The 15,717-nt window shown below is 40.7% G+C and overlaps 2 protein-coding genes across 2 annotated transcripts in view; one reads left to right on the top strand and one right to left on the bottom strand.

Moving 5' to 3' along the window:
• LOC107098405 (E3 ubiquitin-protein ligase TTC3-like) overlaps positions 1–6,915 on the top strand; it is a 35,669-nt gene extending 28,754 nt beyond the window's left edge. Inside the window, exons 32-43 of the mRNA XM_015396077.1 lie at positions 624–770; positions 1,312–1,451; positions 1,608–1,676; positions 1,752–1,848; positions 1,978–2,081; positions 4,695–4,779; positions 4,946–5,041; positions 5,313–5,482; positions 5,577–5,691; positions 5,766–5,876; positions 6,469–6,561; positions 6,636–6,915. Of these exons, the coding sequence (XP_015251563.1) occupies positions 624–770; positions 1,312–1,451; positions 1,608–1,676; positions 1,752–1,848; positions 1,978–2,081; positions 4,695–4,779; positions 4,946–5,041; positions 5,313–5,482; positions 5,577–5,691; positions 5,766–5,876; positions 6,469–6,561; positions 6,636–6,746 (1,338 nt within the window). The 3' untranslated portion in view covers positions 6,747–6,915. The remainder of the gene's footprint in view (positions 1–623; positions 771–1,311; positions 1,452–1,607; positions 1,677–1,751; positions 1,849–1,977; positions 2,082–4,694; positions 4,780–4,945; positions 5,042–5,312; positions 5,483–5,576; positions 5,692–5,765; positions 5,877–6,468; positions 6,562–6,635) is intronic.
• Positions 6,916–9,455: 2,540 nt separating this feature from the next.
• Positions 9,456–15,192, bottom strand: dscr3 (Down syndrome critical region 3). The gene is made up of 8 exons (XM_015396064.1): positions 14,979–15,192; positions 12,882–13,025; positions 12,111–12,260; positions 10,712–10,792; positions 10,569–10,643; positions 10,310–10,460; positions 10,085–10,237; positions 9,456–9,988 (listed from the first exon to the last, which is right to left on the bottom strand). Exons 1-8 carry the CDS (start codon positions 15,033–15,035, stop codon positions 9,906–9,908), a joined length of 894 nt encoding a protein of 297 aa, XP_015251550.1. The 5' UTR covers positions 15,036–15,192; the 3' UTR covers positions 9,456–9,905.
• Between the last annotated feature and the right edge of the window lie 525 nt (positions 15,193–15,717).

Here is a 15,717-nt window from a genome sequence, read left to right as displayed (position 1 = left end):
GTCAAAATTTTGGTGTCGATCATTCGATTTCATCCTGGACACTACAGAAAATGGGCTAAAAGTGTTAAAAACCAGAATTTTCCTTTAAGTGGGAACCGTTTTAAGTTTACCTAAATGCCTCAACATTGCATTCCAGACAGAAGAATTTGTCCCTGGACCCCCTGAGAGTATATTTAATTTTCTCTAATTGTATGGATTATATTGCTAAACCACAAAGACACTTTTGGTGGATTTTTTGTTTTTCAGTGCAGTAATATTCTTCTACGTGCAAGCAGTGCTATAAAAGCAATTATGTTTTTATAGCTTTTCCTTAATGTTGCATTTCTTCTATCTGTGGTGCCAAGTATGGGTTCAATGCTTCTGACAAGGTTTTAAAGAGTGTAGACCAATATAATGCTAGGGATGGACATGACTGAAACGTGTGTTAAATCTGCAGGAGGGTTTTGACACCTGTTGCGGCTTGCATCTCTGTTAGAATTTATTTCAGCCAGTAATGGTTTGGAGCAGTGGATGTGATGTAGGATCTTGATTTGTAGAAAGGTTGGCTTGGCACAGGATGTGCTGTGGTTTAAAAAAAAAAGAGCTTCTCTTTGAGCTTCATTTATCTTTTTTTTTGTTTTCAGGGTGATCTCATCAAGCAGGAGAAGAACAACAAGGCGCTGGAGGAGCAAATAAAGATAACTGAAAACTGTGAAAAACCTGATCCAAGTAACAATAGAGAAATCATTTTATTGGAAAAACGAATAAATGACAACACTCTAAATATACAGGTAGGTCAGTGAAGATTCTCAGTCATCCAGGTCACAGTCATTCCAAAAAAAGTAAAAAATAAAATAAAAATTGGACTTTGTTTCCAAGTTTGAAGACATTTCTCTTCCCATCCAGGAAGCTTTTTCAATACAAAATGTCAGAATTAGAGTTGAGTTTGAGGCTTTGAGTGGACCAGAAACTTGTTTTGGCTCAGAAAACATTCAAATTGAACAAGAACGGGTTCGCCCCTTAGTAATGGGCAGTGGTTTGGGTTCTTTGTTAGCCTGAAATGCCCAATACAGGTCTATACCTCAGAAAGGGGGGTCGTTAGGGGCAATTATTGGCCTGGGCACCTTCGAACATAAGGCTTCGAGCTCAACGCTGATTCTGACATTTTGAATTGGAAAAAGCTTCCTTGATGGGAGGTGAAACATCTTTAAGCTTGGAATCAAAGTCCAGTGGATTGTTGTTTTTTGCAATACAGGTTGCTCTGAGCGTTCACAGTGTAACTGCAAGAGATTGACCATTTCTGAGTGAATTAAGTTTTGGTTTCGGTTTTAGGTGACCAATAAGGAGCTGGTAATGTTTCAACAAAAGCTGGAGGAGGAGGTGAAGAAGGACCAGAAGGAGAAGAAGGCCAACCAGGAGGAGCTGAAGTCCCTGAAGATGGAGCTGGAGCAGCTGGTGGAGGAACAGGGCAGGTAAGCAGGGTTCCAAAATGTCAACCTCTGAAGCTCTTAGATATTGCCCAGACTTATTAAAGTCAAGTTAAATTGAATGTAGTAGCCTTTAAGCCTGGTTCATGCTTGGTGTTTTTCAGTTTGATTGTTTAGTTTGACATTTTCCTCCACATGCAGCCTCTCCAGGAACATCAGAGAGAAGAGGAGCAGCTATGAAGCCAAACTCAATGACTTCTTGGAGCTGAGGTGAGCTGCAGCAGAAACTCAGGGTTTCTTGAAATCTTGGCTGAATTTCTCACTTATTGCCTTTGCTTCCCTCAGCAATCAGTCAGCAGCTGAGAAGATGAGTTTGGAGGATGAGATAAAGCGCTGCAAGGCTTTGCTAGCCTCTTCTACTAGAAGGTCCCATATTGCTAAGGTAACCTGACAAGACCTAACTCCTTCCAGTGGGGAGGGGGTAATTTAAAGAAGGTGCAGAATAGGGTTGAAACATTGACCCATCTACATGTTTAACTAATCATACATCTGCTTTTTTGGTTCTGTCCAGCTGTCGGTAATTGAAAGTAGCAGGGATCAGGGTTTATACGGCCTCTACAGAGAGCTGGCCGACGCCAAAGCTCTGCTGAACAAACTGGACGAGGCAGCGCACAGGTGAGAAGGGGGAGATCACAGGTCGGGGTGGGAGGCTGACAGACAGCAGCTTTAGGCCTCAGAGGGCTTTAAGCTGTGCTAACAATCTCCCTGCAGCAGGGGAAAATTTAGCTACGGTAACATGGAGAAAAGCTGCAAGTGTTTTTCTTTGCATTTGTTGCATCAGAAGCCCAATAGTGATAATGTTAATAAGCCTAAAGTTCCTCAATCTAAATATTAGGTCATAAGAGTCATAGATCATTATTCAATGTCAATTTTATAGATGTAGGACTTTTTAAAAAGCTGGTAACTGCACCATAGTGCTGTACAGTTTTAATAAATTCAAATGTGCATTCAGTACATTTGGGATAAGAAAAAAACAAGATGGGTAGTTTACAGACTCAGACCTTATTAAAATGGAAATAAATATAATGAGCATTAAAGAGTGATTTAAAATTATCCAAACCTTTGGCACATATTGGGTCCAAAAACGGCAAATGCTGGTTCTCTGATTCTAATAAGTTAGGTGTAGCACGGCATGTTTGAGTACAGCTGGGACGCGTCCAGCCAGAAAACAAGTGTTTATTTGGTAGGAAAGACTACATGGACCAGTTGTGAAGAAGTCGTCTTTGGCTGTGTTCACACTGCAGGCCTTGATGCTCAATTCCAATTTTTTTCATTCCCGGTCGTATTTACATATATATGCGACTTGTATGTGATCTCCTGTGTGAACTGCAGTCATACAACGCAAGTGTCCCGCATGCGCAGTAGAGGACGCAATAACGTCACATGTTCTTTTTTTTTTTTCAGAAGTAAACATGGATGGTAGTGCCGGCGGGCATCTAACGGTCTTTTCCAAACATAAAAACACAATTTTTTCAATATGTTTAAACATAAATACTGCTCTCTGCATCGTCATTTGCCATGGTTGTTGCTTTTCTTGCCGCCTCTGCGTAGCAAGACGCATAATAGTGACCTTATAGTCAATAGTGATCGGGTATTAATGGCTACAGGTCAGATTAATCTGACCTGGCTGTTCAGACGCAGGTCACATTTGAAAAAGATCAGATTCGTATCGGATTCAGGACCACATAGCCAAGTGGCCTGGGTCGGATTGGAAAAAATGGGATCTGTGTTGTTCAGACTGCCATGAAAAGATCAGATCCAGGTCGTATATGGGCAAAAAAATTGGATTTGGGTCACTTCAGGCTGCAGTATGAACGTAACCTTAACTTAGCAGGGAGACGGTCCAATGGACAATTTATCGGACGCAGTTTTAATTACAATCGACAGCTGAGACAAGGAGACTAGCTGAAACTGGCTTTATATAGAGGCATTTCCAGGAGATCCAAATCCAGCAAAGTGATGAGGCCCTTTTATTAGTGAAGAATTGAAACAATGATTACAAAGATTAACGGAAGCTGAGAGGGGAGGTGTATTCGAAGGGTTAAAAGGTTTATTATTCCGTGCCTCCACAGGGTTCTAGTAGGTATTAAATGAATCAGCAAAAGTTAAGGCCATTATATAGTATTAAGCACATAATAAACGTGATCTAATTTCTTTTTAATGACTGCCCAGCTGTGGTTTTAATTTAAAATAACTTGGCCTATGTTGTGTCATTTTTATGTGTGGGAAGGACCTTAGACAGCAGTCAGTGTGCAAAAGTGAGTGTTCAAACTTAAAGGTAGAAAGCATGACTGATTCAGTCTACACTCCAACCATAGACCTTATATTCTGCAACTAAACTGGCCTCTATACTCAAGTCGCTCGAAGCAAAACTTTACAACCGTGTGCGCTGTGTCTCACTGCGCTGCTCGGTGGGAATATACTATTGGCCAGGAAAGAGGATTCATACTGAACTAACAAGGCTCCACAGAGCAGCCAATCACCTGCAGTTCACAGTATGAGAGATTTAAGAACTTCTGGTTACAATGCTAGCTTGTTCAGCACAATTGACCTAAAGCGAAAGCTTTAGCATTTTAATTTATGGATAATGCAGTTTTAGAATGTCTTTAAAGAATAGGGTCTTGAGAAAAGCACTTGTTTTAAATGTTAAAATCCCTCAATGCACATTTCTGTGGACCTTTTCTGTTTTTTGTTTTTTTGGATTAATTAAAATGGCACTAAAGAATGAAGGTATCTCTCTTCATACAGATGGCAAAGAACGAGAATTTGCAGCTCGCACTCACATGCTATTAAAACTTATAAAAATTAAGAATTTCTGCGTATACTGTTAGCAGAATTTTGAATTAAATGTGATTTTTAAATAATTTTCCAATTTTGTGTGAGAATTTTAACTTTATATTGCAAACTAAGTTTATTATTCTAAGTGTTCCTTTACCTTATAGTTGCTGGATCTTGGTTTGATTTGTCATGAATACAATTGGGACATTGAATCCAGATTCCTGTGGGATCATCAAATGAAAACTGTATTATACTTTAGGAAGAGTCAGAACTTAACAACAGCACCATCTGTGGTCATTTTGGCACCTGTTTTCTGTTGCCTTTGTTGGCAGTGAGAGGCTGGTCAAAAGATGTGGAACTCCATAAAAAATGTATTTGATTATCTCTGCTATTTTTGTTTCCTGCCAAACCAAAAAGGTAATAAGAAGTTTTCTTTCATTTTTTTCCCAGAAACTCGAGCCAGGAGCTGGAAATGATGAGGGACAGCTGCAAAGCAAAGATGGAAGAAGTGGAGAAGAACATCTCCACTGCTCAGGTGCCATTGGGTTTAACCTTTACTGTGAACAAAAAATAAACTTGAAATATTTAACATTCTTCTCAATTAAACATGTGTGAATAAATCAAATGGGAAAAAATATGCAAGCATTCATTTTAATATTTTTATAGGAACATGACTGAAACTGTTCTATTTCTGTCCACAGCAACGATTCCAGGAGCAGCAGGATGAGCTGAATAAAGACAGAGCGGCCAGTCAGCCGCCTCAGGCCAAAGACAAACCTCAGGCTGTAACATCACCAGTAAGACCAGTACAACATGTTGGTTGCATTCACTTAAGAACAGGCTTTTTTTTTTTTCAAAAAAAACAAGTCTGTTACTAGAACATTTATTTCTTTTCATCCAGAGTACTCATGCACACTTTTCAAGTGCAGAACTTGAGCCATCAGGTCCTTATACTAAAACCACGTTAAGATTTCTAACTAACTGAAAGCCTGATCTGTGCATCTCTAAGATGATTTGCTAGAATGCAGAGACCTGAGATGTTTCTCTTTTTTTGTGTGGATGTTGCAGCTCTCTGCAACAGCCAAAGAGTTTCACCCTCTGATGTCAGCTCAGGCCGCCCGCAGCGCTTCTCCTCGCTCTGCAGCCGAAGCGTCGGCCACTTCTCCTTACAAGCTGCACAGACCTGTGTTTGAGAAAGCCATGGAGAACTTGACTGCCATTTTCCCAGACTCTTCAAGGTAAAGAGCTGGTCCAGCAAACGGCTGTGTTTTAAACAGTGCAGCAGGATCCTGTTAGTCTGAAGGATGGATTCGATTTCCTGTTTTTCTTCAGGTCTGAACTGATGAGGTTCATTCAGGAGTTTCGTTCGTCTAGAGGCGGGAACCTGAACAGCGTGTCGTTACAGGAGGTCGTCAGCGGAGTGACACAAATCATCCTCGATCATCAGGTAGATAAAATTCTTTAAATTAAGAGAATGGAGTTGATCAAAAGCAGACAAAAGCAGACTTTTTTTTTTTCCAGGAAACACTGAAATCTGTCAGAACCAACATCATGGGTCGATCCAGTCCAGCCCTAACCCAGCATACAGCGTGGCAGTCGGTCGGAGCCAAAGCAGTCAAAAACCCCAGCGCTGTAAGTCCAGGACAGTCGATTAAATTGAACCATTAAGTTCTCCTAACTCATAAAATGCTTCCTGATCCAAAGTGTCTGATTTCATTCAGGTCTCCGTTTTATTTTATATAAATTCAAGAATTTTCCTTCTCTAAAATATTTACCATCATCAGAGCAGTGGAAGCGGTTCTGCTTTGGATGGAATCGTATATGAAGTGTTTCAGGAATGAATCATTCCAAAATATTTGGGTCTGCAGCCGGCATTCCAACATCACAGATGGGACATGTCAGCATAATTCCTGCCATAGGCCTCAAAATATCTCGATTCACTATTAAAGCTGGATAACAACAGTGGGGAATTTTAAAAACATTTATTTGCTATCAGACCTTAATAGAATTTAAAATAAGCATGATTATAAGGAAATTTACCACAAAAACAATTACCTGAAAAGCTTTTCCAGCCAGAATTAACTTTGTCTAATTTATAACTTTTTTTCTTCTCTTAAAACCAATGCTCCTGCTTCAGCCAACTAATATTCTTAATCGGGTGTTCTATGTATTCATTGATGGCCTTCCAGGGTGAGAACTGTCTGACTTTGAGCTTTGATTGCAGCTCAACATGGAGGACCCGTGCATCATCTGCCACGAAGACATGAGTCAGGAGGACTCGTGCGTGCTGGAGTGCAGACACACGTTCCACGATGAGGTGAGAGCCGCTCTGAAGACACATCTACGCCGCAGAGCTTTCTGGTTCTAAGGTCTGGTTCTGTTTGCTTTCAGTGCATCAGATCATGGCTGAAGGAGAAGAACACCTGTCCCACCTGCAGGAACCACGCACTGATACCTGATGAGTTCCCCGTTCTGTCCAGCAGGAGACGCAAAGCTCCCTGATGTCTGTCCCTCTACCCCCCACCGCCATCATTTCTGCTTTTATTCTTATTTTTAAATTAATTTCTTTAAACTCCAAATTTGTTATGTGTTTTAGTTTGTTTGATTGCTTGTTGTTTCCTGCTTTTAAGGATTGTTTGCTAACCTGAGGAAATAAACAGCTTTGTGTTGGAGCTCATCTTTTGTGTGTTCATGTGTCCAGCTCTAAAATATTTTTCTCCTACAAACCTGAAATTCCAGAAGAGATCAGACTGGGAACTTTGTAGAGGATCCTATACAGCAGAAATGAACAACTCTAGCCCCTCAGGGACAGTACCTATGATCCAGCACCCCTGAATCACATGGCTGAATCCCATCCTTTGTTTAGAGCACAGGTGTCAAACTGCTTTCAGAAAGGGCCGTGTGGCTGCAGGCTTTCTTTGCAACCAAGCGATGGCACACCAGACTCCATTCATCTATTCAAGTCATCATGTTAAGACTGGACTCACTTGATGAGATGACTGGAGTCTGGTGGCCCATTGTTTTGGAAAGAAAACCTGCAACCACACGGCCCTTTCTGGAAGCAGTTTGACATCCCTGGTTTAGAGGTTCTCTACAATCATCAGATTGCTCGGAGCAGGGTAATATCTAGAAGTTTCTGCTGCAGTAGCCCATCCTCAAGGTTTGATGTGTTTTAAATTCAGAGATGCTCTTCTGAATACCTTGGTTGTAGCGAGTGGCAGAGTTATTGTTTCCTTTCTACCAACCTGGCCATTCTCTTGACCTCTGGCATGAACAAGGCATTTGTATCCACAGAACAGACGCTCACTGAATATTTTTGTTTTGTAGTGATGAGATGAGCCAAGGCTTTGGGGCATGTTGAGTAGTGGAGGGGGCATTTCCGCAAAGCGCCTTTTGAGGTTTGCCTCATTTAGAGGAGGGGCCAAAATCAATGATGTACGAAGCCTCGCAACCACGCCATACCAAGTGACCGCTTCAGGAAGTGGTTCAGCTTGCCCACGAAACTTCAACAGGCATTTAAACAGCCTCTGTTTCACATCGAGATGTGGGAGTTTATAGGAGAGATGAGGTCAGTTCGATAGTTTGGATGGATTCTACGAATAGATTGGTTGTTTTTGCACCCAATCTAGTTGGTTAAAAAAAGTTTGGTTAAACAATATAATGATCAGAATCTGAGCAGGCCACTGGTTTCAGTTGTAACAGTATCTATTGCTTACTGATGAACAGACCATTACTACTGTTTCGCACCATTCTCTGTAAACCCTAGAAACGGTTTTGAACGTCCCAGTAGATCAGCCAATCTGGCACCAACAATCATGCCATGTTCAATGTCACTTAAATCACATTTCTTCTGCATTCTGACCTTCGGTTTGAACTGCAGCAGATCGTCTTCACCATGTCTAAATGCATAGAATTGCTGCCATGTGATTGGCTGATTAGAAAATTGTGTTAAGCAGTTGAACAGGTGTATCTAATAAAGTGGCCAGAGACTATACTGAGTGTTAATGTATATTTTACTTTCTATTTTCTTTGTTAATGCAACTATAATTAGATTTTTCTTTGTGCATCCTAATTTATGAAGCTGTTAACACTTTTTTCCACCTTAATGTACAGGTGTAAACCCAATCAATGGCTGATGAGTGGTGCAGTGGGTAGCACTGTTGGCTTGCAGCAAGAAGGTTCGATTCCCGGTCTGGGCTCTTTCTGCATGGAGTTTGCATGTTCTCTCTGAGCATGCGTGGGTTCTCTCCGGGTATTCTGGCTTCCTCCCACAGTCCAAAAACATGACTGTTAGGTTAATTGACTTGTCTAAATTCTCCTTAGGTGTGAGCGTGTGTGTGAACCTGTCCAGGGTGTCTCTCGCCCATTGACTGCTGGAGATTGGCGTGAGCCCACTCGGGACAAGCGTGTTAGATGATGGATGGATATATTCAACGATGCCAGTTTAAACCTTTTGTAACCATTAGGCTCTTCCACAAATGGCTTAAATATTTTTGACCTCTGAAAATCTTTAGGATTACGAATCGCCCGAGGTTGGCCTCTCTGGTATCAGCAGTCTGGACTCTGGTCTTCAAGGACTGGAGTCGGCCATTCCTGCTCTATAGCGTGAGCTGGAGCTTTATAGTGTTTACAGCATTTAACCAGATCAGCCATCAGAAAGGGATCAGTTTCACCCAAACGTAACCAAAGATTCTCAAACCTGTTAAATGCTCTGGAGAACAGGGAGACTGACAGCAGGGAAGCCTTTCACCTACCAAACGCTGGATTTAGGTATCCAATGTTGGCAAAAGCGGAAATTTTGACTTTATTCTCATTAACTTTAGTCTCATAATTTTGACTATTCTCTTAACTTTAATCTCGTAATTTCACTTTATTATAATTTTCTGACTTAATTCTCATAATTTTAAAAATAATTCTCTAGCCTGGGCCTAATACTCCGTTGTGCTGTATATGTACCTATTTTGACAATTTACTGCATGTTTGTTGAAATCCTGCTTTTGTTTCTGGAAGGTTTTTGGCATCCTCTTCAGGTTAAACACAGAGACACCATCCCCATGTCCCATGGTCCTCTAAAACATGCCTATTTGTTTGAATCTAAGGATTTTCAGATGTATGTGTGTAAAAATGTGGCTCTGGACCAACATATTTTGGTATTTGAATGGAGGAACAAAATAAAAAAAAAAAAAAAAAAAACCTCAAACTAGTTTGGATTTAATTTAATTGAAAGTTACAAAAAAATTCCCACAAATGGTAACCTTCCAAACTCCTTTGAATCCAAGAGGCTGATTCTGCTTTTAGAATCAGAACCAGCATCATTCAAGATGATCCATAAACCTGCAGGATCAGATTCTTAATAGAACTGCTGCACAAAATTAAGGAAAAACATGTAATGACATGAGATTCATTTCGTGTAGAAATATATCCATGTTAATATTGGGAATCACTTTATACAGTGTACAGCTCTGGCTCTGTTTCTGGTTTACATTACTTTATCTTAATAATTTTACATACAGGAATTCAGTCAGATTAGAACTGATCATTAAATACATTCTATCATTCCACCGATGCCTTCCAGTTTTTGGAGGATTGACTTCATTCCTCCCAGGAGCTGATTTGATCCTCTGAGGATCCAAACGTCGTCACCGGAAGCTGCAGAGGGGTTCAGACTCTGCAGAGCTTCAGAGGGAAGTTCTCTGTGATCAGGTGATCATCATGAAGGACAATGACGATGTTGATTTCAAATTCTGAGGGGGGAAGAAACGCATCAGGTTATTTTTTCCATCAGAGCTTATGACTCGTACTATCAAAGAGGGCCGAGTCCTCTGACAGGTTTCACTCACCAACTTTGAAGTTGGTGGTCTCCAGGGTGGGGCAGGTGAACAGTCTGGGGAAGACCATGTAGATGGGGATCGGGAGGCCATGACAAACGTCTCCTTCTGCTATCTGGATGTTTTGGATCTCGGTGGCGTCTCGGGCGTATCCCTCAGCACAGCCTGAACGCACAAACTGTTAACCTGCAGCTGGGCTACTGGGATCAGAGCGGCTACGAAGGGAAGGACACTCACCGCAGGTTTCCACTCGAACTAGCTGCAGTTCGATGCTCTTGACGGGGACCTCTGACTTCTCCACCACCACCTCTCCAGTCAGGGGCTGGCTGATCACACAGCTGGTGGCGTCTAAATGTCCTCTGATCAGAAACTTTGGCAGCAGACTCCTCTAAGGAGAAAAAATAAATAAAAATCCACTTGTGATTTGCAGCAGTTTTCATCCAACGTAAATATTTCCACATTTCTAAGGACTGTGGGGGGTGGAGGATGCCCTCACCTCGCGGATGTTCTGCAAAGTGTCGGGGGTGATGGTGAACTTGACCGGGGTTGGGACAACTTTGGCCTTCTGTGGCTGATAAGAAAAGTAAAGGTAAATCAATGTTTAAATGAACAGAAGCAGCAGATGATGTGCTGACCTACCTGACAGTGAACGATGAACTCACAGTTCCTGCTCAGGTCTTTGGCCAGCAGGGGGCGCTTCAGGTCACAGCGGAGGGTGTACTGAATAGGAAACATGCAGGAATGCAGCACTCCAGAATCTTACATTATCACACTTTCAGGTAGATAAAATGTTTAAAGAGAGTCTGGCTGCAGACCTGCACTGTCAGCACCTTTCGTTGCAGACCAGCAAAATGGGGTATCCTGTACTGTCAGTACCGGAAGGTTATTCCAGAAGTTGTATTCAAAGCCTTCAAGAATAGCACGCAGCACGTGTTTGCTCTCATATTAGAGTTTATGACAGTGTTAAACTGAGCATAGGAGCAGTTTAAATTATACAGTAAGCAAAAATCCTCATAGGTCAGCCAACCTCTATTGTGGTTTAGAAAATGTTTTATAGACCAAATGCCCTTTCCCATCCAGCGATCCAAATACAGAGACTTATTTCTATGTAGCACATATCTATTACTCCAGATAGGAGTTTGGTGGGGAGTAAAATTGTGCGTGTACACTAGTTTCCAGCTTAACAACACTTGTTTGTGAAAGGAAGCTAGCTTTTACTTTGAAAGTCTTTATGAATAAACTTCCGGTTCTAACAGTGCAGGATACCTCACAGTGCAGATCAGCAGCCAGGCACCTCTCCTTTCTTTTTATTTCTATATCACGGCTAGAGTTTAATTGGCTTAGCCGACAAAAGCATCTGAAAAATAGTCCAAAATCTGGAGAACTGATCTGATCTATTTCTGATTCCCAATTTACTCCTTTTAGCAGAACCACAAAGCATGGACCATTCTAGACAAGGGGGCCAATACAGGGCCAGTGCACCTGTAGAACTGGTCCTTTTAAATGTTATTTAAAAATTAAGATATTAGTCATAAAACTGCCAAATGTAATTTCAAATAATCAAATTTCAACAGCTAAATTTCTCCGTTTTTATTCTGTTCTAATTCTGATTTGATTAAAACTGTTCATTTTCATTTTAAATAAGTAAAAAATATGTAATATTTGCTGAATAATAAATACATATTGACCTAAAATTGCAAAATGGATATTAATTTAGAAACAAGTTATTTTAGTTGTTTTTTTTTCATGGGGAGCCATTTTTAATTTTAGATCAAGTAAAATTAATTTATAATCTATAATACTTTCAAACCAAAAATACACATTTTAAAATGGAATAACATCAATTTTAATTAAACTAAACTACGTGGAAATTTGACTCCATTCATTGCAGAGTGGATCTTCGTTATACACTTACGTGTATTTTAAATTATGAACTTTTGCCCTGTTTTTTGTTTGATTCTTTTTCTGTACCCCCATGAAAACACACAGCCCGTATTAAATCTGGTGTAGAACCGCCACTGCCACCTTTCAGCTTTACCTGGATGTTCACAAAGACGCCGTGGTAGGTCTCATACAGCACTTTGTTGCCTTTTGTGTTTAGGGGAAACTCGAAGGGGATCTCCGTCTTCCCTCCTGGGATTTTCCCTGCCTTGGCCACCTCGACGTTGCTGCTAATTAGCTGGATGGGCTGCAAACACAATAGTAGAAATTATGATTTCTGTCTCTCTCCTTGAAATAGTTATTTGCCGAACTTTTAGCCACCACACTCCCTCTTTTATCCTCTTAAAATCTGGCTCTGAGCTCATTTATTTCCACCAGAATGCAGGTCATTACAAGCTCGCTAACCTCCAGCATTTTAAAATCTTGAGACCCCAGATCCAAAGGATTTGTTTAAATAAGGCCTGAATAAAGTTTTATCTGTGTTTACAAACAATCGTCTTGCAGTTTCTCTGCTGCGCACAGTTACCCCAGCTCTTGTCTGTTTTGCTAACCGGTGGGCGGCAAAAATGTGATGTCAAAGCCTCATTTAATTATTTCAACTGGGGTTGCATTTAAAAAGTCTGCTTTAGGACCACATTTGAAAGAGGTTCTTATAAGTTAGAAGCCACATCTGAGGTTTCTAGTTGCTTTTAAAAAGCCTAACTTGAATGCTTGACCCCAAGAAATATTTTTATAAAGTTTTTGAATATCGTATTCCCATTAAATATACAAACAAAGCATTCCTAAGTTAAAGCAACAGTGGGAAAGCATTGATTGATAGTGTTTATCCTCACAGTACACAGTAAGCCTTCAGTCAGTAGCGGCCCACCTTGACGGAGTTGTAGAAGGCTTCGAAGACGCCGACACTCTTGGAGCTGAGCTGCAGGTTGACGATGCCCTCCATGCTGAGAGAGATGCCGTGATGCTGCATCGCCTCTTTGCAAGACAGCAGGATGACGCCAGCCACCGTTTCCTTGGAAACAGCAGACGGATAAAACCACAGAGGTTCAGACTCTTGCACATTAATTCAGTTTGGAGGAGAAAAAAAGGCCAACGAGAGAAAAGAAACCCCAAAAAACTTACAAGAAAACTACCCTGATGTCCCTACAAATCCCTGAAAAAAATAAAGTAACTGAAGCAGATTTGTTGTGTGTGCTCAAATGAAAATGAGGTCTGGGAACTCTGAATCAGCAAGTATAAAACATCATCATAGTCTCATTTCTTTTAACCACTCATCGAAAATGGGAAAGGCAGGAGAACATTAATCTTTAAATAAGCATGTAGGCATGTTTACATCAAAAAATGTCTAAAAAAACATCTCATCTAAAGCTCCCTATCCCAACAGTCACAGCAACATTTAATGGTTGATTGAATTATCAAATCCAGGATAGAATATAAAATCCTGCTACTCGCATAAAAAGCTCTAAATAATCCCATCTTATATCAGAGATCAGATTGATCCTTATGTTCCTAACAGAACGCTTCACTCTCAATCTTTCTTTTTTTGTATACACGAGTGTATACAAAATGATAAAAAAAATCTAAGTTTTTAATAAAGCCTATAGTTGAGTAGAGTGGCTGGGCTTGGATGGGTTTTGTTCAGTTAAGAAGATTTTCTCCTCTTGTTTTGGGGTCGTTATAACTCATCAGATGGGTTTAAAATGACAACAGTAATAACAGTGGGCTGCTCAGTGGCGCAGTGGCCCGGGGTCTTTCTGCATGGAGTTTGCATGTTCTCCCTGAGCATGCATGGGTTCTCTCTGGGTACTCCGGCTTCCTCCCACAGTCCAAAAACATGATTGTTAGGTTAGTTGGCTTCTCTAAATTCTCCTTAGGTGTGAGTGTGTGCGTGCATGGTTGTTTGGCTCTGTGTTGCCCTGCGATGGACTGGCGACCTGTCCAGGGTGTAACCCGCCTCTCGCCCGTAGACAGCTGGAGATAGGCACCAGCACCTCTTGTGACCTCACTTGGGATTAAGCGTATCAGAAAATGGATGGATGGATAATAACAGTATAACAAACACGATTCAATGGTAGAGACACTTCAGAGATTAACCTGGGTTTGATTTAGGCCGTTTATGCATTAAAATCTGTGTTTTTCAGTGTAGTCCTGTTTCTCTGACTGTGACTAGCTGGATGTGCTCTCTTTCATCCTCTGACATGGGAGCTTGCTCAGAGCTCATCTGCCTTGCTGCGTGTCTGCTGGACGGGGCTGCCTGTGGAGCTGGTTTACAGTTTCCTGTTGTATCTCTGCTTCTTTCTGTATGTCTTCTTCTGTCTCCTTGAACCCCAGTCGGCCTCAGCAGATGGCCGCTCACACTGAGCCTGGTTCTACTGGAGGTTTCTTTCTGTTAAAAGGGAGTTTTTCCTCTCCATTGTCGCTACAAGCATGCTTAGTGTGAGGGATTGCTGAAAAGTCAATAAGTTGATGCAATCAACTGGTTTTCCTTAGAAAACTTTGAATCAGTTGACTGTATGATCTAGTGAACTGGCGTTATATAAATAAACTGAATTGAAATGTTTCAGCATAGTGTTAGTTTAGCATAATCTAGTGCAGGCTCTCTCATCAGTCCATTTATTTTGGTTTAAAAGACCATAACCAGTCTTGCTAACAAAAAGCACCAACAATCATATCAGCTGCAGCTCTTTTAACCAATATATATCAAATCATATAATATTTAAAGAGCTGTCTTCCTGGTTTAACACTGATAAGGTAAACTGATGCTTCTGGTCTCGTTAAGGTAACAAACATCGGAACGCAGACCAGCTGGTGGTCATGTGACTGAGTTAGCTTGTTGCTAAAGCAATAAGCTAACTTTTCTTACACTGGTTTTACCTACATTTAGGTAGAAAATAAAAACACCAGACCGTAAATTAGCCTAACAAAGACATATTGGTTGGTGTCAGGAGTTGACTGAGTCACTTACCCCCTCATGATAGACTTTATTGGCTCTTTTTAGTTTAATATCCAGAGTGACGCTCATTTCTGAGCTTAAAATGACTGCTGTTGACCCAAATTCCTTTATATGCTACACATCGACCTAATGCTTCAGTTGGCTTTAAATTAAATTTCCCTTTTCTCTAAAATATGAGATTGTTTTGAGCAGTAAATCAGTATCCGGTTAAGTCTTTCAAAATAAGAGCGATTCTTCTTCTTTGGTTTTTAAGCGCAGCTTGCATACAGCGCATGTTACGTTACTGCCACCTCGTGGATTCTAATATTAATGTCATACTTCTTGAATTCTTCTCTTGTGACCATTTTTTTTCTTTTCCCAACTTCATTATTCAACTTTGCAGCGCTATCTCCAAACGCCAGCTCTTCAGTAAAGCTCATAGTTGAGCTTAAATATTTATTTTTAAATTTATACTTACTGCTGTAAATAAACATGTGTGATTGATCAGTATTACACCCACTACATGATTCAGTGAGATGTTTTTCCATCTTATAAATGGTGCCATTTAAGAGATAATGATCTGTTTGGATGCTGTGAAGCCTCTTTTCAGAGGGCAGCAGGAAGAACAGTCCATGTATTTAAAAATGCATGAATATACATTTACTAGAACATTATTTCCATTTGTATTATTGTTCTTAAAATGTCTTCACACAGAGCAAAGCGGAGCCAAAGTCAAATTCTCTTTTCTTTCCACAAACTTATTGAAGCAGGT

Source organism: Cyprinodon variegatus, unplaced genomic scaffold, assembly GCF_000732505.1.
Source record: "Cyprinodon variegatus isolate N-32 unplaced genomic scaffold, C_variegatus-1.0 Scaffold774, whole genome shotgun sequence".
Classification (NCBI taxonomy): Eukaryota; Metazoa; Chordata; class Actinopteri; order Cyprinodontiformes; family Cyprinodontidae; genus Cyprinodon; species Cyprinodon variegatus.
The sequence above is the reverse complement of the archived record's forward strand: the minus strand, read 5'-3'. Positions and strand labels throughout refer to the sequence as shown.